This window comes from Galeopterus variegatus, unplaced genomic scaffold (assembly GCF_000696425.1).
Source record: "Galeopterus variegatus unplaced genomic scaffold, G_variegatus-3.0.2 Scaffold374, whole genome shotgun sequence".
Classification (NCBI taxonomy): domain Eukaryota; kingdom Metazoa; phylum Chordata; class Mammalia; order Dermoptera; family Cynocephalidae; genus Galeopterus; species Galeopterus variegatus.
The window spans coordinates 328,154-353,657 of NW_007726485.1; the positions used below are offsets into that span (position 1 = coordinate 328,154).

Genomic DNA, 25,504 nt, shown 5'->3' on the forward strand with positions numbered 1-25,504 from the left:
ATGACCGGTAAGGGGATCTTAACCCTTGACTTGGTGTTGTCAGCACCACGCTCAGCCAGTGAGCAAACCGGCCATCCCTATGTGGGATCCGAACCCGGGGCCTTGGTGTTATCAGCACCGCACTCTCCCGAGTGAGCCACGGGCCGGCCCTCGACCAAATTTTTTTAAAGTCAGGTAGAAAGTTCAGGTTAAGTTCCCATTTTATAAATTGACATCTAAGCAGGCTTTAATATCACCTGCTATCTTAAGAGTGTAAAAGTGATGTTAACTGCCATACCAAAGGCAACAGGGTAATTTTCAGAATTCAGGTAACATTGTTACTACTATTGTTAATAGGATATGAAGGGGATGTGGATACTACTGTTAATAAACTGAGTACTTTCACTCAAAATAATGATAAATACATTTAGTACTTGAAGTATCAAGGCACAGTGCACAACAGCCCAAAAAATATTTCTGGAATGGCTTGTAATTTTTATTTAATTTTATAAACCTAAAGTAAAAAGCATAGGTAGTAACTTTTACTACTCAATAAAAAGCAATTCTACCAATCCACTGTAATTAATATAATAAACAGAGTTGGAAGACATTTTACTGAAAGCAAAATATTTAGAGAAAATAGACATTTATACAAAATTATAAAATGTTTCTAATAAGAATAAGTGCATTTCAAGGAAAGCACAAACTCATTTTAATTTATAGAGCCAGTTAAAGCCTTAAGAAATTTAAGTGGAAATTGAAATATGCAAAAATGTATAAACATTCTAGAAAAGATGGTCATTCTTTTCCTGAGTATACTAAAGCTATGAAACACAGGTGACACAGGAAGGTGGAGGTTTGAGAGGGAACTCTTTTTCAAGGGCATTTCCTTTCTACACACTGCTTCCCTCCTTCTTCATATTCTTGTTTGGAAATCCACATCTGTTGAAAGGTACCCTGTAAATTGGAAAGAAATATTATATAATTATGCCATACTTATTAGAAAATACTTTTTTCTTCTAATATCTTTATTTTCACAACTCCTAAACGTTGAAGAACTCTTAAACCTTCCCCCAAAATAGTACTTTATTACTCTTACTTCTGCCCTCCTCCAGAACCCTCCAAAGACACTATTTAGCCTTGCCTTTAAGGTTAGAAAGAATATTAAATCCTTCTACACCTGTTACAGTCTGGCAAGAAAGACTGAGGGTTTAGCTGTGATGGCTTGGTGCCAACCTAAGCCAATAACAAAATTATCAGAAGGCCTGAGTACTTAGTGACATTTACTTTGGCAGCTCTGAGGTAAAAAGGAATGCTCCAAGTCTAGGGTACAGAAAAAGAAAAGCACAAGGATTCCTTCTTCTGATGTAAGGCAGACACCAGTCCAAGCAATTCCTGACCTCCCATACCTCACCAACACGAAGGAACACCAGAACTTGAGAAGGAAAGATTTAATTTTAAATGCATTGCAGACAGTCCTGACCAGTGCCAATGCGGGTATTAATAGAAGAGGCATGAATATATTAATATATTTCAACCTCTCTGAGAAATTAGGCTAACAAATGTCCACTAGTAAGGCAAAGAAGCATTTTGTTATATCAAAACATAAAACTGGTATTCTTATTAGGTTCACCACTCTTTTGATACTTATAAAATGCAAAGACAAATAAAGCTCTGGAATTATTTTTAGTATTTTTACTAAATTTAGTATTTTTCAGTAGTACATTTAATTCAGTAAGAATCCTTATTTTTGCAAAATAGCTTATCTACTAACCAAAGAAGCTAGAATGGAACCACCAATCCATGAACTAAATCTCCGTTCCACTGTTGTATTATTTGCAATCAATTTTAGCCGCATACTCTAAAATAGAGGAGGAAGAATAGGCATTAGTACGATCAAATAAAATTGGTGACTCAACTTAGGAAATTCAATTTTCACAAAAACTTACTGACGGCTCTGTGGTTCAAACACTGATTGATTAAACACAATAATTTTGAAATAGGCTAATAGTAGGCACATGTTAGACTACCGTATAGGAAGGTTTTACTTTGATTATGGCTTTTAATATGCAATAGATGTTAAGAAAATAAACTATAACTTTAGAAAACTATATTAAAGATTCACAACTTATATACTTTAACAGCAAACACATACCTAACACTAAAATCAAACACTGTGTTACTGCTTCACATATTATTTAATTTCATCCAACACCAAGTATAACTATTATTCAGTTTGCCTCCCTTTCTGTAGTCCTCTCCAGCCTTCTAAATGCTTCTTTTCAGGACCAACCCATGGCTCACTTGGGAGAGTACGGTGCAGATAACACCAAGGCCATGGGTTTGGATCCCTGTATAGGGATGGCTGGTTAGTTCGCTTGGGAGAGTGTGGTGCTGACACCAAGTCAAGGGTAAAGATCCCCTTACCGGTCATCTTTAAAAATATATATATATATTAAAAAAACAGTGCTTCTTTTCTGGGTTGTCTTACTCTCCTAATTTCTCCTTAGTTCACCCCTGCCCTGCCAAATCAAAATACAGTCATCAGATCTCAGGTAAGTTTTTAATTCATACTGCTTTCCTTCCAAATTAGTACTTCTGTTTTGAACTCACTCACTCTCTATAAACATGACTTTACGGCTCAGTACTATTCCCTATCTCACTTCCTGTATCAAGATATTTTTCCCCTACCTAAGAATGTGCCTCTGGGGATAGTTTTCAAGTTTTTGATATCTTCCAATTATTCTATATATGAATACATAGTTTGAGTCTTTTTCACAGTGAAATAAATGTGTGGGGGGCAGGGAATGCTGGGGGTAGGAGGGGTGATATGGGTTTTTATAAGGTGAGGAAGATTGATTATCTATTACAATGGAATTTTTTTCCTGTTATTTCATTGATTTTTAGTTACCTCGTAAAGGACATGGTCAGTGTCTAATTGGTCTTGACCACACTCTGGAACACCTATGTCTATACTCTTTATTCAGGGACTTTCTATGAAACCTAATGATTAGTACTGTAATTGAGGTATGCTCTAGATCAGATTGTATTTCCAAGAATGTAGTAAATGTAAACCAGATGCCAATCTTTTGTCTATATCAATATTCAAATACCACTTTTAATTATTAAAAAACATGGCATATGTACAACATTCGTTTATATCGGAAACCAAAAGAATACTTAATATACAAATTCTATAGATATTGTTAGGGCCTACATAACCCCTAAAACATGTTTTAAAATTTACTATTTAGTGCAGAACACCTTACAAAAAAACCACTAGATAGAAGTTTTGAAATTTAAAGACTGCTATTCTGTTACTGATGTACCATGTAAATTACCTTCCTTCCAAACCTGATTCTTCTATCCTTTTAAAAGTGGTCACATTGCTCTCAGTGATCTTTTTAAAACAAACTTAAGAGCTCATCACTCTTCTGCCAGATTTTATTCTGTAAGTTTGCTGTTATATTTGAATAAAATCCAACCTACTCATTAGTAAGACATGATCTGGTACCCATATGTTGTGGGTTGAATTGTGCCTTCAAAAAGATAGGTTGAAGTCCCAATCCCTGGCACCTGTGAATGTGACCAAATTTGGAAACGGGGTCTTTGCAGATGTAATTATGATATAAATTAAGATGAGGTCATACTGGAGTAAGGTGGGCCCTTAATCCACTATAACTGGTGTCCTTGTAAGAAAAGAACAGAGGTGCTACAACGGCAAGCCAAAGATTGCTGGCAAACTACCAAGAAGCTATGAAGTGGGAAGGAACAGTTTCTCCATAGATTTCAAAGGGAGCATGGCCCTGCTGACCCCTTGAGTTTAGACTTCTAGCCTCCAAAACTGCAAGACAATAAATTTCTATTGTAAAGCCAATTTGTGGTACTTTGTAAAGCCAATTTCTATTATAAAGTACCAATTTGTGGTACTTTGTTACAGCAGCCCTAGGAAACTAATATACCATCCATCCTTCCAGCCATACCACTTCTGTACTCCACTTCTGTACTATTAAGCCAACTACTTTGAATTACTGAAATATGCCATCTTCACTTCACATGCTTGTACAGGAGATTCCCTTCACCTGTATGTCCTTACATAAATTAGCAATCAGTTGAACTCTGTTCATTCAGACAACAGCTTCATGAGGCTTTCCTCTGACAATCCTGGAGAGTTAAGTGCTTGCTTCTCAGTATTCTCAAGAGCACCTGGTTCATGGCATACTGAAGCACGTAGCACATTACAATCATTTTCTGCATGTCTAACCACCCTAGCAGACTGAACCCCTGGTGGGCAGAGATTATATTTTGTATCCCTTGTGTTTAGTAGACTATAGGCACTTAAGCATGAAATTAATAAAGATGAGATTCAAATAATGTAAGAGTAACAAACAGATGTCACCCAGGAAAATTGAGTTAATAAGGAAGTATAACACAGGTTGAGTATTCTTTACCTGAAATGTTTGGGACCAGAAATGTTTTGGATTTCAGACTTTTTTTTCAGATTGTGGAATATTTGCATCATACTTACTGGTTAAGCAACCCAAATCTGAAAATCTGAAATGCTCCAATGAGCATTTCCTTCAAGCATCATGTTGGCATTCAGAAAGTTCTGGATTTTAAGGCATTTCAGATTTTTGGATTTGGGATGATCCAGGCACACACAAAATATCATCTATTTACTAAAAAATGAAAACTTAAATATAAAATTACACTACTGGTGAGGACACATATGACTGAAGAATACCACAAGAGAATGAATAGAACTTACTGGGGGAGTTTTCTGAGAGAGCTCTCTATTCAATCTATCAGTAAAACTCTGTATTAGCGTGTTTCCTCCTGCCACTATCACACTACCATAGAGACCCTAGGATAAAAAAAACAAGAAAAATTAGTTCCAAATGTTTCCAACAGTTTTAAATATAACTACAAACAATATCATGTCCTCTGTTACAATTTTGCCATTCTTGAAAAATTTTTACTGCTACATAGACCTAGTGGTTTAATCCAGTGGTTCTCAATCCTGGCTGCACATTCAACTCATCTGGGGAGCTTTTAAAACACCAATGCCGAGCCACATGTGGCTCTGGAGCACTTGAAATGTGGCTAGTCCAAATCACGACGGACTAGAAGTGTGAAATACACATTGGATTTCAAAGACTTACAAGAAAATATAGAGTTCCATTCAAGACTGTGGAACAGAAGGTCCCCAGTGTCACTCTCTAACACAAATTAACCAACTTACAACTATAAAAAAGCAATGACAGCCAAGCTCGGGCCACTAGAGCTCAGGGGAAGAAGAGGAAAGCTACGGAGTGCATGAAGGTGGGAGAAGCCACAATGAGAAAAAGAAAAAACTCCTTTGACTGTTTTGAACGCCAGCCACTTCCAGGATGGAGCTTCTGAGCACACAGAGCAGGAGCTGGCAAAAGCTGCAGCTGTGCCTTTCAGATGAAGTTGCTTGGAGGCGGCATGGGAGAAGAGGGCCTTGGTGGCCCCCAGTCTGGCAAGACCACTAATAGGGTTCCCGTGGACCCACACAGAAGTGAGGAGCCACAACAACTGAAAAAAGAGCCACTCAGAGGCTGGTGAGTCATCGCAAGGGACCAGAGCATGGCCCGTCCCTTGGGAAGTGGGTGGAGCACCAGCAGTGGGGGAGATGGGCCCACTGGGGGAACACTGGGGCACAGCAAAGACAGCTGATCTGCCCCCCAATCAGCACAGGACAACTCAGAGGAGACTGGTCAGGAATATAGAATTGCATGGGGTTCAGTTTGATGAAAAGACTCAGGCCCAGACCAGTGTTTCTATACACCCGAGGTGCACTGGATTTCACTAGAACTGGAAGTACCTATAAAGTCAACCATTAAAACCAGAGCTGCACAAAAAGCCTTCCCTAGGGAATCAGCAGCAAAGCAGCAATTTAGCTAAACCACACAGGTCAAGTACTGGTCTCCACAGGAAGTTCCCCCATTTTAGAAGTAAGCAAAGGACAGCAAATTAGTTCCAGCACAGAGTTTGAGTGGTGGGAACAGCAAATAATCCAACATAGAACTGAAAGAAAAAACAATGTATCCACAACCAGAGACAAAATTTGATTAGAACTGAAAGAAAAAACAAATCCAACATAGAACTGAAAGAAAAAACAATGTATCCACAACCAGAGACAAAATTTGATATTAACTAGTAAAGGTCTCATTTCACCAAAGATTACCTGTAACACCTAGAAGGACTGGAAGTCCCCTGGGCTACCAAACTAGAAAGGGAGGAGGGCCAGGGGCCTCAGCCATGTTCCCCAATACCCACAACCAATCCTAAGGTTGGGGGCCTTGGCCACACCCCCCTGACAAGCACAACCACCCCAGCAACGACCCCTGAACCACTGCAGGAAGCGCCCCAGGCTCTCCCAAGCTGGGGCAGTGGGGGACCAAGGGTCTCGGTCACGCCACCCCAACACGAGCAACCAGCCTAGCGATGACCACCAAGATGCTGCAGGAAGCACCCCGGGCTCTCCAAAGCCAGGGTGGTGGGGGACCGTGGGCCTCAACCATGCCCCCTCCACACCCGCAGCCAGCCCAGATACGACCACCAAGCCGCAGCTAGAAGGGCCCCAAGTTACCAAGCTGGGGAGATGGGAGGCAAGGGCTTTTGCCACACACCCCTGACATCTACAGCCTGACAATGACCAAGCCACTGCTGGAAGCCCCCTGGTCTCCCCTGTGGGAATGTTGGGGGTGCCACAGGCCTCAATCCCGCCCTTCCTTCTTCCTCATTCTTCCATCACATTTTCTTCCCTTTTCCCCTTTCCCCCTCCCTCCAACTGCTCTGCAACATCACAGAATGTAAAAATATATATATTAATAAATTAAAATTTTTTAAAAAAGGAAATATAAAATAATAATAATAATAAATTAATTAGTTAATAAAATACCAGTGCCTGGGGACAATTAAATAAAAATTGCTGAGGATGGGACCCAGGCAAGGTTTTCTTTGTTCAAAACTCCACAAGTGATTCTAGTGTGCTTGAAGGTTTAAGATCCACTAACATAAACCAATTATTCTAAAAATCAATTTTTTGGCAGATAACTGTCAACATTTAATTAGATGTACATTTTATAATGACTTCATTTTAGAATGCTCATCTAGAAGTTATGATATTTAAAATTAGGCAATGAAATTACTTTATGATTATGACAAAGATATACTCTGAAAATATTCCTGGCCAAAATGATTGCTACCTTTCTATTTTGCAGGGGTGTGCATCAGAACCACATGGGGAGCTTTTTCAAAATAGACATTCTGAGGCCTCCTTGAATAAAATAAATTCCTCCTGATAACGAGTATGTTTGCTTCTAATTTGCACATGTGCATGAGAAAGTTAAAGGTCAATCTGCTTTTTTAGTAGCTAAGTTCCTGTTTTAAAAACTTATCCCAGATGTCTAAATCATCTAAGTTTAGAAGATAAAATGAAATACTATATAAGTATCTCCTCTGCAATCAACATTATTAAAAAGGAGAAATCTCACTAAAAGCAGAAAGTTATCACTCTCTTATAATAAATGTACTTCAATTCAATTGTCTTCCCCTAAAAGTGGCCTTGGATTTGCACTAAAAAATTCCAAACTTGTACTCCTATTGTCCTGGAAGCAGCATATGCCTAGAAGGTCACTTAGTGAAATAAAGAAGAATTTTCATAGCCACCCAAAAGCCTTTTTTGAACAATGTTGTTTTTATATACCCTTAGCTATTAGCACAATGCTCTAAGCAAATTAATTAACTCAAAGAAAATCAAGGTAGTATGTGGGCTAAATGCTGAATCTAGGGTTTAAAGAAGATATAATCAATCTAATAATGAGTATAGTATATATAGTATAGAGTATTTAAAACGTGACAAAGCACAAAAAATATGAAGATCTAAAATAAACTTCATGTAAAAGTTACATAATTTAAACCACACCTTCCTGAAACATAAAAGCTGTGCTATACATGAGAGTATTTCAAAAAGTTCATGGAAAGATGAACTTTTAATTCTATTTTTCCACAAACTTTTTGAAGTATCCTCATACAAGAAAAATCACCAATAATATATATTTTGGTTTGCCACATTTTAGGAAATCTCTAGAGCAGCACTGCCCAAAAGAACTTTCTGTAATGATGGAAATGTTCTATATCTGCGCTGTCCAATACAGTAGCCACTGGCCACATTAACAATGAGGCTAGAACTGAATTTTTAATTTTTATTTATCTTAATTAAATTGCTACATGTGGCCTGTAGCTACCACATTGGACACCACAGCTCTAGAGTTTTGCATTTTTCCTTTTTCTAGTACTTCATCTTTTTACACATACCATTATAAAATGGCCTTCAAAGTCAATGGGCAAAGTTGCTAACTTATCAATGATTTTGGAGCATTTCACTGCCCTAAAAGATACCTGTACACCATGACAGGAGACTAGCACTTACTGGTCTGATATCAATATCGCACATTCCAACACTTGTAGTGACAACATGACTAACTCCCAACATTGTATTTCCTGATAATCCCTAAAACAAAAGAAAACAAATAGTCATATGGAAGAACTTCATACAGTAAAGCATAACCAAAAATAGTGAGTCTTATTTAGGCTTTATAATTACACAAGATCTTTACATGTATAGGAAAAGTTGGGCTAATTATGAAATAAGCTTTCATACCTTTACATTGGAAGGGTCAAATAATCCTTCAGGAATCTTTAGACGTTCTGCACCAAAATCACAATTATAGCCATTGGGGAATTCATAATGAACAGTTGGCATCTGTGCAGCTACTCTGAAAACATATTAAACAATTTTACACAACAGACAAAAACAATCCTTTTCAAAATTTTAAACTACTAAGGAATGTCAACTTGTCAGAAATCAGAGTGAGAGGGCTGGCCCATGGCTCATTCGGGAGAGTGTGGTACTGATGACACCAAGGCCACGAGTTCGGATCCCATATATAGGGATGGCCGGTTAGCTCACTTGGGAGAACGTGGTGCTGACAACACCAAGTCAAGGGTTAAGATACCCTTACCAATTATCTTTAAAAAAAAAAAAAAGAAAGAAAAAAGAAATCAGAGTGAGAATATTTTATTTTAAAATGTTTTCCAGTGTATCTTAGCATATCTTTATACCTTTAGACCAGTTAAACACATTCTATGATTTTTTTTTAACTAAACAAATTCTTTCCTCATTTATGAAGTATACAGTTTAAATAAGAAAACATACTGTTCATCATAAGTTGAATCTGACACTTGAAGTACTGAAGCTTGAAAATCCTGAATAACACACTGTGGATAAAAAAAAAAAAAAAAATACTTTACAAAACAAGGTTGAGTTTGTCTTTGCAATTATACCTTTGTAACATATTTTAAATGCTTTTCTGAAAGAAACTGGACGATGTTTCTGGATGGGTAAGTCATTTTGAGAGTGTAAATCTAACCAGCAAGAACTCTGAGTACCAAGAAACCCAATTCTAAACATTTGCACTAGAAGCTAAATTATATACATTTAAATTACAACAGTAATGGAACAATAGCAAGAGATAAAAACAACTGGGAACCTTTATACCACAGTCCTGTATAACAAAACTAGTGTCAGAACACCATTTTTTCCTTAAAAATAAGCTTAGACTTAGAAGCAAGATTTCATTACCTGAATATACACATTTGCATATGTATCACATCTTATGTAATTTAATGACTGCATGTAGTATAAAGCAATTAAAAAATCTGCTGTGAAATACACACGACCTCTGTGTTACTAAGAAAAAATCTCATCTAATACCTAGGCAAGGGCTGGCCAGTTAGCTAAGTTGGTTAGAGCATGGTGCTGATAACACTAAGGTCCAGAGTTCAATCCCTGTACTGGCCAGCCACCAAAAAAAAAAAAAAACCTAGGTAAAATTATTAATCATCCTCAGAATTTTTCCTTATAGCAACACCCACAAAAAAAGTTTTTAGGTAGAAAAACTGTCAGATAAGATATATTCCTCTTACAGTAAATTATGACTCTCATATCCTTTTACTGTTAGAAATTAATGTATATCTTTGGTATATGAGGTCGTTTCACTCACCTCTCCTCCATCAGTAAGCCACATGTTCAGAGATGGATTTTTAGTAAAAAGAGTTTCTCATTGGCTTCTTGTTATGAACAGTAACATGCATTTTTGGTGTGGCTGACTGATGTTGGGAAAGATCATAAGTGAACCATAGTAGAAGGTCTCTACAAAAACTAAAACAATTTTCTCAGATGAAAAGATGTACAGAATAGTATAATGCTTGTTTCTACCCTAAAACCAAAATTCCTTCCAGGTCTCAACACAGTAATCCAAATGGGTATGTAGTAGTTTGTAAAGATATTTGTTTTGCAAATATAAGAAAAGCATGCCAACCCCCACTGCAAAGCTCTTAATTTTGTTTGAAAAATATCATTAGAAATATAGAGGTTGAAAATATAAAGTGCCCATATTCTATTCAAGGAGTTACAGGTTATAACACTTCTGTAAACAGAATAAAGGTTGCTTACATTACACATGTAATTGTGCCAAGACCTTGTAACCTGTGGCAACTTCTCTTTTCTTTTCCAGTTTGCTGGAGATCCTTCACGAACAGCTTCCTGAGAGCACCAAGAGCACGTATTAGGTTAACAGAGTTCAGAACTCTGTGATGGGGAGTTGGGGATAAATTCCACAAAGAAAATTCAAGCATCACTTACTTTTGATGCAATCATATATGGAGGAATCAATTCTATATTCATTTCTTGGAAGAGTTCTCTGCATTGCATAGTAATGAAGTCTCCAGCAAGAGGTGATTTTACAATGCCTATGAAAGATTAAACAAGGCTAAGAGAGCATTAAGTCCAAACTCTTTGGGACTAATTTCCTCTGTGGGTATGTTTCTCTGAGTTAAAATTAACTGAATTATTCTTCAAAGCATAAAGAAAGCCATGCATCAGTTTTAACTACACATTACATAGTAAAGATGAAAAAAAATATTCTTTAAAAAGACATTATTTGCAGATATTACTTTGATAATCTTTGACAGTTCAATTCACTGTTTTATTCCATTATTTGTGTCCTCATGGCATCTAAAATCATCTCAGTGTAGCCTGGTTAAATACATTTACCTTGTTGAAGGACATAGCCATCGTGGACTGGAATTGCAGTGGTATGAGTGGCTCCACTGTCTAATATCAGTCCAGTAGAACGACCATTAGCAAATCTAGTTTAAAGCATTAAGGAAAAGAAAGTATCAAGGCTCCTAAATAATGTAAAGGTCAGACTCTGATCATAATGTTTCAGAAGTCATTTTTAAACACGTGCATTATAGTTTAAAATGTGTTAATGTAAATCTAGGGATAAATATTGGTATCAAATAATAATTCTGGCTTAAAAACAAATGACAAGAAGCAAGACTTCAGAATGGTAGTGCGAGGAACTTGGGGGGAACTTTTCTCCCAGAGAGAGACACATCTATTAAGCTGGTCAAAATTATCACAATCATTGAAAGTCTCTGGATATTGAACAAAAGGCTTACAACAAATTGAAAATCATTTATTTAACAAAATTTACAGAAACTTGGTAAGAACGGTGGGAGGCTACGACATATGAGCTAGGGACTACAACCATTCTCATATAGCACTGAAGAGGCATTTCAGCAGTTTGGCAGCTGGGTGGCAGTTCCCATCTCCTCCAACTCAATGGGGCAGAAGAGCTAACTCCAGGTGAATTCAACAGCCAGGGAATATTGGCAGATCCCATTTTCCACACGCGTGCTGCAGAAGGCCTATGCAGTGTGAACACCCTAAACAGATATTTAGGAGTAGGGCCTTTTACTCAACCATCAAACATTTACTGAGCATCTATTATGGGCCTACTGAGTCTGGTGCTTAATAACACGTTGGGAGGGGGAAGGAGGGAGGGTAGGAGGAAGGAAAGGAAGGAAGGCAGACCTGGCACTAGCATTCCTTAAGTACAGAAGATACATAAAGGTGAATCAAAACTGTCTCTGCCCTCAAGAATATCCAGTTTAGTGAAACAGAGATCAATAAAGCTGTGAAAAGAAAAGCTCAGGATGCCTGGGGGAGGGGGGAAAACATGAGGCGGAACTATCTAACCTATTCGTGGAACATCCAGTCGTGTGCTAGGGAGGTGGACATGGGAAAGAGTAGGAGCATGTGGGAAGGCCAAGAGGCAAGAGAACATGTGAGATCAGGGAACTGCAAATAGTTCAGTACAGCCTGAAAGCAGAATGAAGGAAGGAATGTGGAAGGTGATTCTGGCTTAAAGCAGACTGGTACTTTAGAAAGATTATTATAGGTGCAAATGTAAAGAATGGGCAAGACAAGAGGAAGTGCTGCAGTAATCCTGGAAATAGTTTCCACCTAATGCAATGGCAGTGAGATAGAGAGAAGCAAATGCATTTGAGAAATAACAGGGAAGAATAGATAGGTCTTGGTGACTGACTAAATTTGAAGCGTTAAATAGAAAGAATACTGGTTGGGCAAATGAGAGAAAGATTAATGAGTATTTTTGATATTTTCTAACGATTTAACTTCTAATTTAATTCATAGCCACTGAGTAAAGTCCTGAGTGGGGAGAAAAATAATTTCTAATTTAATTTAAATATAACTTTAAGTGTCAAAGGTTCTATTTTTATTTCTAATGTGGTAAATACTGCCAGATACAACCCACATAAATAAAGCCCTTAGGGTATAAAAGGGTCCTGAAACCAAAAAGTTTGAGAACCACTGGCCTAGAGGAACATAGCAAAAGGACACCAGTCAGCAACATCCAGAATGTGGGAAATTCTACAGGACCAACAATCTACTTCCCTTAACAAATTAAGTGAAATAATACATACAATGAGCTCTCTAATTCTCTCCTTCTCTTACTCAAAATCCTACAATGGTTCTCTAGAGTCTAATGTTCACATTTTTAAAATATAACATGCAAGGCCTCTATTGTCTGACCTAAACTTATTTTTACGATTCCCACCAAAGTCTAAAATGTATCTTCAACTATTAAACTAAGTCACTGTAACACTTAAAATTTTCCACTTTCACAGTTTTGCTGAAGTCATCACCAAGACACAGTACCATAGGCAAATATTAGATAGCAGTTACCACAGTGATTCTCAAATATATAAAAAACTTATTTGAGTATTATAGCATGCCAGGAAGGTATACAGGATATGTGAATAAAAGATGAAGCTCAGGTTTTAAGAACTTAATTCAAGACCACAAACTTGTAAGCAGTACAACCTGAATTCCAAATACAAGGCTCTTTCCCCTACATCATGCAACTAAATTATATTTTCCTTGTAAAAATTCATCAGGCTTCTATATTCTCTGAATATACCTCTGAACTATGATTATTATACTAAAACTTCAAGTTAATCATGTACTTCTTTATGACTTTTGCTAATGTTGCTTTGAAATACTACTTAAATCTGTTTTTTAGTTTTTAACAAGAACATTTACATTACAAATTCTTTGAGTTCAGGACATAATATTTCCTCGTCTGTCTCTTAAGGTGCTTATACTAGATCTCTGATGACTGATTAATTCTTAAAACAATTTATAGCCAATTTCCAATGTTCTATGCTATTGCAGGGGAGGGAGAAAATGGTAATCTTTGAAATCATTTAAGCCAATTGGTTAAAATACTGCCCTCTATCCACATTCCCCTTCTTAAAAAAGAAAGCAAAACCCTGTTAACAAACAGGATTTGAGTATTAGTTTCCTGTTTCCCTGTTCTGGTGTATCATCAGTTCCAATAAGAAATACTAAAACGTGGACAGCTAAAAAAGCAAGAGAGAAGGAATAAAACAACTTCTGAACAAGCAAGAATTGACTCATGTCTTCTGCCACATGTATCACAGTTAGTAGCATCATATATACTTTTAGAGAAAAACTGAGTACTACTCTTTCAAGGATACGCTGTCAAAACTGCAGTTTTGCAAAGGAAGAATGCAGGGATGTTGTAGTGTTCAAACATTAACTCTGTCAGTTTCTCTCTCTTTGCTCTAGTATTCCACTTGGGGAGAGGGGAAAAAGAAATGAAAGTTATTTGTTGTTTAAGAATTAAAGTGTTGATTTATCTCAAGCTAAACTACAGCACTATATTAACAAATATGTAAAACATTAAAAACAGAATAAAATATCATGGTAAATAACCCTTCATAGTAATATCTCTTTATAATATTTTTATTTCTTTACATGTAAATAAATTTAATAAATAAATCAGATATAAATTAACATTTATTATGTAACAAGTAAAATTATCTGCTATGGATTCTAGAAATTAGACTTCAAATTACAAGGAAATCAGGATTCTTATAAAGTACTATTAAATCTTAAGAGTAAATTTGGTAACTGAAATCCTAAATATGAATTTTAAACCACCAAATTCTCCATCTTACAGATGGTACTCACGAAAGCTAGAAGTTAGAAACAATAACCAGATATTGATAATTTATAATAATCATGTTCGCCTTTTAGGCCATTTCTGTCTATGTACCAAATGTTATTTCACAACAGACTTAGATCTAGAAATATCTAGTGTTAGTTCAACATTTAACTTTTCTCTTGAAGACTTCAGTATAAAAGTAGATACACACTGCCCTTGGGCACAAGAGATGATTCAGAAACCAAAATGGGAAGCAGTCCAAGGAAATCAAATGTTAAATTACTGGAAAAAAATAAATACCCATCAGAACCCATTAGGGTGTTTTGTTGTTCTTTGAAAATTTTATTTATTAAAATAATAAAAGTTATAATGGTATTTCAAAATTAATCCCAGTTTTCCTAATTTTCAAAATCAAAATATAAGTTTCTATGCCCTTCTGAAGAAAAAGGGAATATTCTTCAAATGAGGAGAAAACTAAAGAAAAAAAATAATAATAACCAGAGAAAGTTGGAAAAGAATATCTTTGTCTCACCGGTGCTTCTGACATGAGAACAGGATGCAGGCTGGCTTCTGATTTGACATGCATTTTATAGGTATGATCCAAAATAGCCTGGAAACTATCCCAGTCTTCAACTAGAATATAAGATTAACTGTTTGAAAACAATGCTTAGCTGAAGATGAATGTAGCATCTTTTGAGAGACTGTTTCTAGAGCTTAGTAATTAATACTTTAGTACATGAAACCTACATATTTTACAGATCTACTTCATAACATAGTACTTAAAGAGGTCATCTTTGTTTTCTAGATATAAAACCACTTTTTGGTCCCACCAGCCCTCAGACCTGTCCCAAAAGTAATTAAGGTATCTAACAGACCTAAAATACTAAATAAATGTTATTCAATAAGTACTTATTAGAGGCCTAGTACGTGATCAGAATGTAAGAGGAAATAGAAAAGAATTATATAATCTAGACCTGACTCAAAAAGCTTACAATCTATTTGGAATAAGAAAAATAAAAGACATTTTAAAAATTCAAAGAATAACATATGTCTTCAATTTGGCTTCCACCTAAACATTCCACTAAAACTACTCACACAAGTGACTAATGACTTTTTTTTTTGTGCCACTGGCTGGTACAGGGATGGAATCCTGAACCTTGGTGTTATCAACACCATGCTCTAACCAACTGAGCTAACCAGCCAGCCCTACTAATGACCTTCCAATAGACAAGTCCAGTGGATATGTACGATTTTTAATCTCACTTGGCCTCTATAATTATCTGACAATACTGACTACTCAAGAGTTTACAAACTTTTTCTGACACAGCCTAAAGAAGAAAAAAGAAATGTCATTATCTGTGCAATATACTTCTACATCTGGATTTTTTATTTTTTCTTTTTTCTTTTGGCCAATGGACTTCATCAGAAGCTTTAACTTCTCTCTTCTTCTTAGTGTAAATCTCAATGTCACAGCTGAGAACACTGAGAATTACTGTACTTTTACGCTTCCAGAAACTTTTTCTTCTTGGCCTTCTCCTGAATGTTCTCCCACATACCTAATTGTTCCTTTCATTCTCATTTATGGGTACCTCTTCTTCTCTATTGGTTAAATACATAGGAAGTTCTTGCTAGAAACCCCAACCTCAACACTCTTCTCGCATTCCAGACTCTTTCTAGGGAATATAATTCAACTCTATCTTACAGTCTTTCTCATGAACTTTTATTCACCTGCATACTAAATTATCATGTGGATGTCACAATCAATTTGAATTCAATGAACCTTTGATGTGCACAAAAGAGTTAACATAGCAAGCCTGAGAAAAGCCTTTGACAGGGTTGACCCTTAACTGGTTTCTGGAAACTGAACAGGTAAACAGCTCCTTACATCAATATAAAACTTACCCTAAATGCTAAGAGTAGCACACTGTACCTAAATTGTTTATACAAACAATGCGTTTTGTACTAACTACCTGCTTTCCTTCCAAGAGTCTAGAATTTTGGTACATGCTAGGCAGAGTACCTACATGACCAGCTCCCAGTAAAAATCTTGGGTACTAAGTCTCTAATGAGTTTCCGTGGTGTTGTCACACATGTCGCACAACTTGTTGCTGGAAGAATTAAGTACATCCTGTGTGACTCCACTGTGAGAAAACTCTTGTAAGCTTATACCTGGTCTTCTCTAGACTTCATCCCCTACCTCTTTTCCCTTTGTTGATTTTGTTTTACATCTTTTCAGTGTAATAAATCTTACCTGTAAGAACAACTATATGCTGAGTTCTGTGAATCCTTCTAGTGAATAACCAAACCTCAGGGTGATTTGGGGTATCCCTAATACACTTGTCTCTTAAGACCATAAAACTTGCTCCTCCCCCTTCTATTCCTATCCTGTCTACCCTCTGTTCAAAGTTACCCCAACCAAAAATCTAGGAAACTTTCTCAACTCCTCTCTCCTTTTCACCCCTTCAATCACATAGTCCCATCTGTCTCCTGGATATTCTGAAAGCCACCTCAGGATCTCCACCATCAGTGTTACAGTTTAAACCCTCTTCATTTCTCATGTGGACTCTCACCTCCCTTATTGATCTCCCTGTTTCTAGTGTCTTCCTCCAATCTAGCCTACATATTGCTGTTAATCTTTTCAGCTGGCAAACATGAGCATATCACATTTGTTTAAATTCCTTTGGGGTTACCCTTTAGTTACTAGTTTAATACACCCTGGGATGGTTTACAAGTAAGTAAGTTAGTTAGTTAGTTAGTTTGATTAATATTTATTTATTTATTTATTTATTTATTAATTACCAGTAAGGGGATCACAACCCTTGGCTCGGTGCCGTCTGTACCACGCTCAGCCAGTGAGTGCACTGGCTATCCCTATACAGGATCCGAACGCATGGCCTCAGCGCTATCAGCACCGCACTCTCCCAAGTGAGCCATGGGGCTGGCCCTAAAGCCCTTTTATGATTGTTCTCTGCCTACCTTTCTTGCTACTGACCCTAATGCACCCAGTGTTGCAGCCATATCTAATTGTACGATATTTCTAAACACGTAAGTTTCTTTCACAACTCCATCCCTTCACAAATGCTGGTCCCTCTGCATTACCCTGCCTTGTTAGCTAGGCTAATTCTTATTCATTGATCAAGATTCAGCATTAAAGTCACCTCCCTTGTGAAAATCATTGCAGACCAGCCCCCCAATGACAGAGTTAAGTACTTCTCTCTAATCCACTGCTTACTGAACCTACCTATTTTACAGCACTTACCCTATAGTGGACCATATTTGTATGTATACATCTATCTTCACTACCTGGCTACGAGTTTCTTGAGGAAAAGGAACATTTCTTATGCATCTTTGTATTCTCAGTGCCTGGAACATCAGTTTGTGGAATAAAAACAGATAAATAGTCGATGCTTAACTTACAAGAAGCCACTGCTTCCTAAAATGTACCATATACACTCTATAATCAAATCCATGGAAAAAAACATCATACCCATCCCATTTTTTAGCGGTGAAATGGCCTCCATATTCTCCCTCGGAACACGCAGAGCATTAGTATCTATGTAGTACGTGGGACCACCTTGTTTGCCTTTATCGCCATCTATTTCCATCAATGTGCTTCCGTCATCTCTTTCTACCACCATACCAATAGCTGTGGGGAAATCTACCTGCAAGAGTCAAAAACGTGATATACAAATTTCACCTGCTTTTATCAAGGAGGCTTTTTTTCTAATATCTTTTACCACATTTGTTTTGAATCAGAATTTCTGCATGAATTTAATTCTATATGAATAGTCTTCACATATCCAATTAATTCTAATATTATACTTACCTTGGGGCAGTCCTCACCAGCATAACCAGCTCTCACAGTATAGGACCCAATGTCAAAAACAAGGGCTCCAACTTCATCTGAAAGGATTAAAAGATAATTAGCATTAGAGGGCCAGCCCCCTTGGGAGAGTGTGGTACTGATAACACCAAGGCCACGGGTTCAGATCCCTATGTAGGGATGGCTGGTTAGCTCACTTGGGAGAGCGTGGTGCTGACAACACCAAGTCAAGGGTTAAGATCCCCTTACTGGTCATCTTAAAAAAAAAAAAAAAAGATAAATAGCATTAACAACTTGCAAGTATCATATGAAAACTAAGGAAGTACTTAATGTGCTCAAAATGAAAATGTATGTGAAAGCTATTATATATACTTTTTACAAGTCTCGATTATTCATTTACTTTTTTCACAAAATGTGCAATATTGTTTTTAAAAGACATAAAAACATTTTTGCATTTAGAGAAGCATATTAAAATTTAAGGTAAGACTACAAAGCAATGTTACAGGTTTTCTTCTATAACTTGTAAACTGAATTAGAAGGCATTTCCCAGAATTCCAGAAATGTTGTGGAGACATTATCATTTTAATTTACAATCAGGATAAACTGCATTCAAACAGGAATCAAATAATCTGGATTCTAGTTGCCATCTTGCATGGTGTGATCTTGAATTCAAATCTCTCAACTTCTGGATATCAGAAACCCCATCACAGAATGAAAAACGTTAAATCAGGTCATCTTGAATATCCTTTCCAGCTCTGTTATTTTGTAATGTCATGAAATCAGAATAACACATTCCAGGCTGTTTGGGATCGGGGATTTTAGAACATGTATTCAATGTACTGTACTTTAAAAATTTCTACTTTTTTTTTTTTTTAAAGATGACCGGTAAGGGGATCTTACCCCTTGACTTGGTGTTGTCAGCACCCCGCTCATCCAGTGAGCAACCGGCCATCCCTATGTGGGATCCGAACCCATGGCCTTGGTGTTATCAGCACCACACTCTCCCGAGTGAGCCACAGGCCAGCCCTAAAAATTTCTACTTTTTTGAGTCTTCTTATTTAAAAATACATATATTTTACTCCCATATTCTTCTGTACATTTTTTTTTCCTTTTTGTCTTTTTTACTGACCGGTAACGGGATTGCAACCCTCGGTGTTGCGCCCGCACCGCGCTCAGCCAGTGAGTGGGAACCGGTCTCCACATGGGATCCGAACCCTCGGCGGGAGCGCCGCCACACTCCCAAGCGGCGCACTCTCCAGTGCGCCACCGGGCCGGCCCTTCTTCTGTACATTTAAATATATTTTGCTATTATTTAATAGCCTCTTCACCATTAGCAATAAAAAAGTTTCTCAAGGATGTATTTTTCATTTCTTTCTTTTTTTTTTTTTTTTTTTGGCTTTTTTTTTTGCGCCACCGGGCCGGCCCTTCTTCTGTACATTTAAATATATTTTGCTATTATTTAATAGCCTCTTCACCATTAGCAATAAAAAAGTTTCTCAAGGATGTATTTTTCATTTCTTTCTTTTTTTTTTTTTTTTTTTGGCTTCTTTTTTTGATCTCTCCATGATCTCTTCTGGAGTTGCAGAGGCCAAGAGCTTCATCAATTTTTCACAAGATTTACATCCTTATCCAAAACCACATCACTCTTCCTGAGTTCTAAGACCTTGGAAAGATACTGATAGAACTCAGCATTAGCCTCTCCTTCCAATGGAGGTGCTGCAAGGGCTACGTTTATGGTTTCAGCTGTCATATTTGTTATATCATTTTGTTTGGAGGCAGGTTTGGTATGGGTGCCTATGACGACACAACCATTGGATCAACTGCCACCAGACCTAAGGGAGGAAGTGGTCTCTCCAGTTCCTTGCTCTGGCTTTTACCCTTGTTCTTTGCACCAGTTTTCTTAGGTATCTCCAGTTTTCTTAGGCATCTCTCGCCAGAGGGGAGGGAGCAGAGGACCAAGTGCCCAATCCCACCCCAAGCTTCCTCTTCCTTTAACAGCAGTTAGAAATGAATGGTCTAAATCTACATGTATTAACATGGGTAAATCTCAAAGGAATGCTTAGTTTTAAAAGCTAGCTACAAGGGCCGGCCAGTGGCTCACTAGGGGGAGTGTGGTGCTGATAACACCAAGGCCACGGGTTCGGATCCCTATATAGGGATGACCGGTTAGCTCACTTGGGAGAGCATGGTGCTGACAACACCAAGTCAAGGGTTAAGATCCCCTTACAGGTTATCTTTAAAAAAAAAAAAAAAGCTAGCTACAAAAATATATGTATACATCATGTTACTATTTAATTCTTTGTGGATACATACAGATGCAGTAAAAGTATAAATATATGCGTGGGGTCTTGGAACATTACATACCAACTTCAGTTCAGAGGTTACCTCTAAAGAGGGAGAGGGACTCCATAACAATAACATATAAAATATCTGGGACAAATATGGAAAAATACCTCTATTTAATATCAATGGTGAGTACAGAAGTATCACATACAAATTTACACATGTTTCATTTTTTAGTATGTTCAAAATGTTTCATTTTTTTTTTTTACTTTAAAGATAGGCTCCCCATACCAGCCAGCCATCAAAACAAAACAAAAAGATGTTTAAATAAAGAAAAATAAATTAATAGTTTGCAAATATTCAGTTGAAAGATGGTGTCTTTGCAGAATGATCCCATTTTTATTTAAATAAAACAAAGAGATACCTATTTTAATTTCTAATTTGAAAGAAAGTTTCTGTATTTGTTACTTTTCCCAAGATAATTACCCCTTCTCTATAAAATTCTCCAGTCCAAATTACTTTATCTGAAACTAGGGATCTTTTTCTTTAAAAAAAAGAACACTGCATTTGTTTTTACCTCAGCATCTAAACTCAAGTACAAATGGTAAGTAAAGTATAGAAATGAACATGAACTGGTAAACTTTAACAGTTTGATTAACTAGAAGGCTGGGTAAAGAAATATCCTTACTAAATGAATTAATTGCCTGGTTAAACAAAACCTTCAGCTTCTGTCCCTCAAGGATCCATCTTTTGCCCTGCACCAGAGGTTCTTCATCTGTTCTGTGTCATGGACCCTTTTGACAGTGTTATGGACTGAATTGTGACCCCTACAATTCATATGTTAAAGTCCTAACTCCCAATATTTCAGAATGTGACTGCATTTGGAGATAGGATCTTAAAGAGGTAATTAAGTTAAAACAGGATCATTAGGGTGGGCCCTAATCCAATATGACTGGTGTCTTTATGAAGAGGGAATTTTGACAGAGACATGTACAGAGGGAAGACCATGTGACGATAGAGGGAGGAAACAGCCATCTACAAACTAAGGAGAGAGAAGCCTCAGAAGAAATCAACCCTACTGATACTTGGATCTCAGATTCTAGTCTCCAGAACTGTGAGAAAATTAATTTCTGCTGTTTAAGCCACAGTCTTGGTACTTTGGTATGGCAGCCCTAGCAAACTAATATGGTCAGCTTAGGAAACCTATGAATCCCTTCTTAGAAGGGATTATAATAAAATATAGCTCTATCCACAGACTTTTTGGGAGGACCAGGAATCCCATATTAGGAGCCCCTCCCCTAATTTACTCTTTCCAGGGTAATCTACTCCACTCTTTTAACTTCAATTTTGAACAAAATAATGATATTTCAATCTCAAATCTCTCTCAAGCTCTAACCAGTGTCTAGATCCATTTACTGAACTTCCTACTGTACATCAATACCAATTCCACATGACGTTTCATGGGTGCCTCAAATTTGACACATCTGAAACACTGTCTTCATTTCTCTACCCTGCCTAACCTAATCTCAGCATTGCCTATCACAGTTTGTAGAGGCAAAACCCTGAGAGTTGTGAATGCCTTCATCTTTCAGGTTCTGCCAAATATCTCTGCTAAATATTTCTCAAATTCCCTCTTTAATACCTGCCACACCTTCAATCAAGCCTTTACCTCAACAGGGAATTACAACTCCCTACAGGTATTGTGCTTCCATCTCTTTGCCTTCTCAATCCACCCTTCAAACTGCTGCACTGTGATCTTTCGAAATTCTAATTCTGATCATTGTGGTACATAAATCCTTCAATAAAAATCAGGGGATGGATCATTCAGTGCTTTCTCATCACCTAGAAGATAAAATTCAAATCGTTCTACCCAGTTGATATTCATGGCCTGGCATAATCGGGCAGCAGTCTCATCTCTCTCCTCATACACTAGCATTACTGAACAGTATGTCGTCTCCTAAACACACCAACAGCTAACTTTTGCCTATGCTGTCCCTCTCCACTCCTCCTCCGTCATCCACATTACCTCTCATAAAGCCCTGACTCCTCCACAATGAGTTAATAACTTGTCTGTGCTTCCTTTGTACCTCCTATGTATTGTCATTAATGAACATATCTCATTGAATTAGTTACCATTTCTCATCAATATGTTACCAACTATAAGATGCACATTATTTCATGTATCACTAAGAAAAAAAATATGCCACCAATTAAGCTCTGCTACGCCATCAACATTAAGACATATTCCAGCTGCAGATGTTTAAATGTGGGAAAAAATGTACCGTCCTATATGGCTGTTGTGGATTAAATTAGTCAATGCTTGGATTACATGTAATGCATGTAATGTAATTGTCTTTGGAATAGTTCTTGGCCCACAGTATGAACTCAATGTCAGCCTCTAGCATTACTGTTATCATCTATTTATACGTTAATCATACTAAACAATGCCTTGCAATGAATGGACAGCCTTCAGGTCCCTGGATCAGTGAACCTGAAGGTCATAATAGAGTCAAAAGGCTCCATGAGGCAAAAGCACATAGACCCAGTTTTCCTGTCAGTATTGCATCTCCAGATGGGTAAGAGGTAAATCATGATGATCCATCAGGCCTTCTCCAAAGTGAAAACGGGAAACTACTGACTCTCACATTAAGAAATCAAAACCAAGGGAACAGGGATGAAAGAGGCACGAGGGGTCAACAAACCACCTCAGAAGAGACTCTGAAACTACACCCCCAAAACTATTAAGAAGTTTGGAGACCTTATTTTTTGTTTTCCCCTACCTGTAAAATGCCATCCTCTTCAGAAACAGCATCCTTACTAGAAATAGTAACAATGGCTAGTACTTTGAACTTGTCGTCTTGGTCTCTAACTCATCAAATGCTATCCAAAACATGAGTCATACACATCAGTGCTTCGAGTCAAACGCATCAGCATCTTACAAAAATGGAGTCTCTAATTCAATAAATTCAGGGTGGGACTTGAGATTCTGCTTTTCTAAAAACCTCGCAGGTTATGTTGACACTGTTGGTCCACGGACTACACTTTGAGTAGCAAATGTAGTATTATCTAATTTAACCTTCACAGCCACCCCATTGGGTAGGAATGATCATTCCACAGATGAAGAGCCTGAAGCTCGGAAAAGTTAAGAAAATTGCCCAAACCAAAGAGCTAAACAAATAGCGAGGCTGGTATTACAACCCTGGTCTGTGTAAGTCCCAGCCGGTGGTCATCCTTCTACTACATCACAGCCTGCCAAAGGAAAGCGAAAGAACAGACGCCTAGGACCCCAGGCAAACTTTCTGAGCATCCTTAAATTACACGTGTTACATGTGTTCCTAAATTAATCCAAAACAGACCCGCCCCCGAGTAACTCGAGAGAATCCACAGTCAACAAATAGGCAGCAGTAACTGGAAGGCGAGCGGCAGCAAGAGCGCTGGGCGCAGGCGGCGAGGAGGCTGCATCCCAGGCGGCCGCCACTTGTCCAGTCGGTTCTACGTCTCGCGGCTCGCACCGCCAACTACGGAACGTTGCGGAAGCCCTCAGTCCACGCCTGCAAACTGCTGGGACCTCCCAAGTTTAAACACACATACATACACACACTGCCCGGCACAGGCGAGTTCTGGAGACACTCGGGGACTTGCGACCCTGGGGCTGGTCATACTGCGGGCCGGCCGCTGGACCGAGCTGCCCGCTCAGCCTCGAAACCCCCACGGGGACGAAGCGAGCACCCCGAAACCCTGCTCCTCAGGGAGCCGAGGCGGGAAGGGGCCGCGGGGAGCGGCGACTCCGGCAGCGCCCGAGGTGCTCGCAGACTTCGGTGGGCTCCGGGGGCGGGGAGGCCCGGGGTCCCGAGAGGGGGAGACCGGAAGGGACCTCCAGGGGAGGAGAGGGCTGGGGGCGGCGGTTACAAACCCCACAAGCCAAAAAGGCGCGCTCTCTCGTCCGGCCGCACTCACTCACCTCCTCCGTACACGCCGCCGCTCATGGCTGCTGTTGGCGCGACTCCTACGCTAAAGGCTACCAGGCGAAGTGACTGTAGCGGCCTCAACTGCTGGTCCTGAGAAGCGCTAGCCCCCGACCCCCTTAACTTCCACCACCACCCCCCTCAGGCAACAAAGCGGCGTCCACACACCCCAGCGCGCAGCCACACTTGCTGGCTCCTCCTATCAACCAATCACGAGGGGCCCGGCCTACCCTGCAGCCAATCATAACGTGGTTATGCTGTATGTCTGCCGCGGCCCAGCCAGTTTAGCCAATCGAAGGCAGCCATGGGGGCGGGGAAAGGGGAAAGCGAAGAAAGGAGGCAAGGAGTTGGGTTGCGGAGCTGGAGGGGCGGAACTTCCCGAGTGGACGGGAGAGTGGGGCGGGGCGAGCGAAGAAGGAGGAGGAAAGCGGGAGGGAAGTGTGGGGAGCCGGCCCAGGGGTAGGGGGACGCCAAGGAGCGGTGGGAACCAGGTAGAGGAAGGTAGACCTCTGAAACAGAGTCTGAATATTGGGAGTGTCTCCACGCAGTGATTCCTGGCCAGTGATTATGGTGAATGCGGGATTTTAATGTATGTTCTACTTTGGGGTGGGGGAAATCAGTAAATGGGGCAAACTGATAGGATCCTGCGATTTTAAAAATAGTCGTTGATAATTAAAAGAAGAAAGAGATGATACATTATCCCAACTAAATTTAGGTAGCACTTTAAAAATTATAAAAAGTGACATCAATTTCTTTTATCCTGTGGGACAGTATTAACAAACTAATCTATCCTAGTTTGAGCAAGCACCTAATCCTAAATACATCTCCAGTCTGTCTGTTGTTAGTCCCCTATTTCCACCAGCCCGCTCCAGATGACCATAGTCATTTCTTCCCTGGATTACTGCAACAATTTATCACTCTGCCTCTTCACCACGCTGCAGAGAGCTCGATCTGCAAAAACGCCCAGATCGGTCATGTCACTGCAACTCTCAAACCTTTAAGGTTGTTGCATATCCTTGTATCTG

General features: G+C 38.7%; 1 protein-coding gene across 1 annotated transcript; it reads right to left on the reverse strand.

The window, feature by feature from the left end:
• Positions 1–450: 450 nt before the first annotated feature.
• ACTL6A (actin-like 6A) lies at positions 451–24,673 on the reverse strand. The gene is made up of 14 exons (XM_008568109.1): positions 24,476–24,673; positions 18,235–18,311; positions 17,896–18,070; positions 14,941–15,041; positions 13,939–14,036; positions 11,126–11,220; positions 10,715–10,821; positions 10,526–10,615; positions 9,227–9,288; positions 8,672–8,786; positions 8,441–8,521; positions 4,748–4,843; positions 1,754–1,840; positions 451–936 (listed from the first exon to the last, which is right to left on the reverse strand). The coding sequence occupies exons 1-14, from the start codon at positions 24,498–24,500 to the stop codon at positions 856–858; spliced, it is 1,290 nt and encodes a 429-aa protein (XP_008566331.1). The 5' UTR covers positions 24,501–24,673; the 3' UTR covers positions 451–855.
• Positions 24,674–25,504: the final 831 nt, after the last annotated feature.

Excerpts from the sequence above, each read along its gene's own strand:
- ACTL6A (XM_008568109.1), bottom strand. The coding sequence starts at position 24,500 with ATGAGCGGCGGCGTGTACGGAGGAG. Across the intron at positions 18,071-18,234 it reads CTGGTGAGGACTGCCCCAAG|GTAGATTTCCCCACAGCTAT; the intron begins GTAAGTATAATA and ends TGACTCTTGCAG. Across the intron at positions 4,844-8,440 it reads GCGATATTGATATCAGACCA|GGTCTCTATGGTAGTGTGAT; the intron begins GTAAGTGCTAGT and ends TTTTTATCCTAG.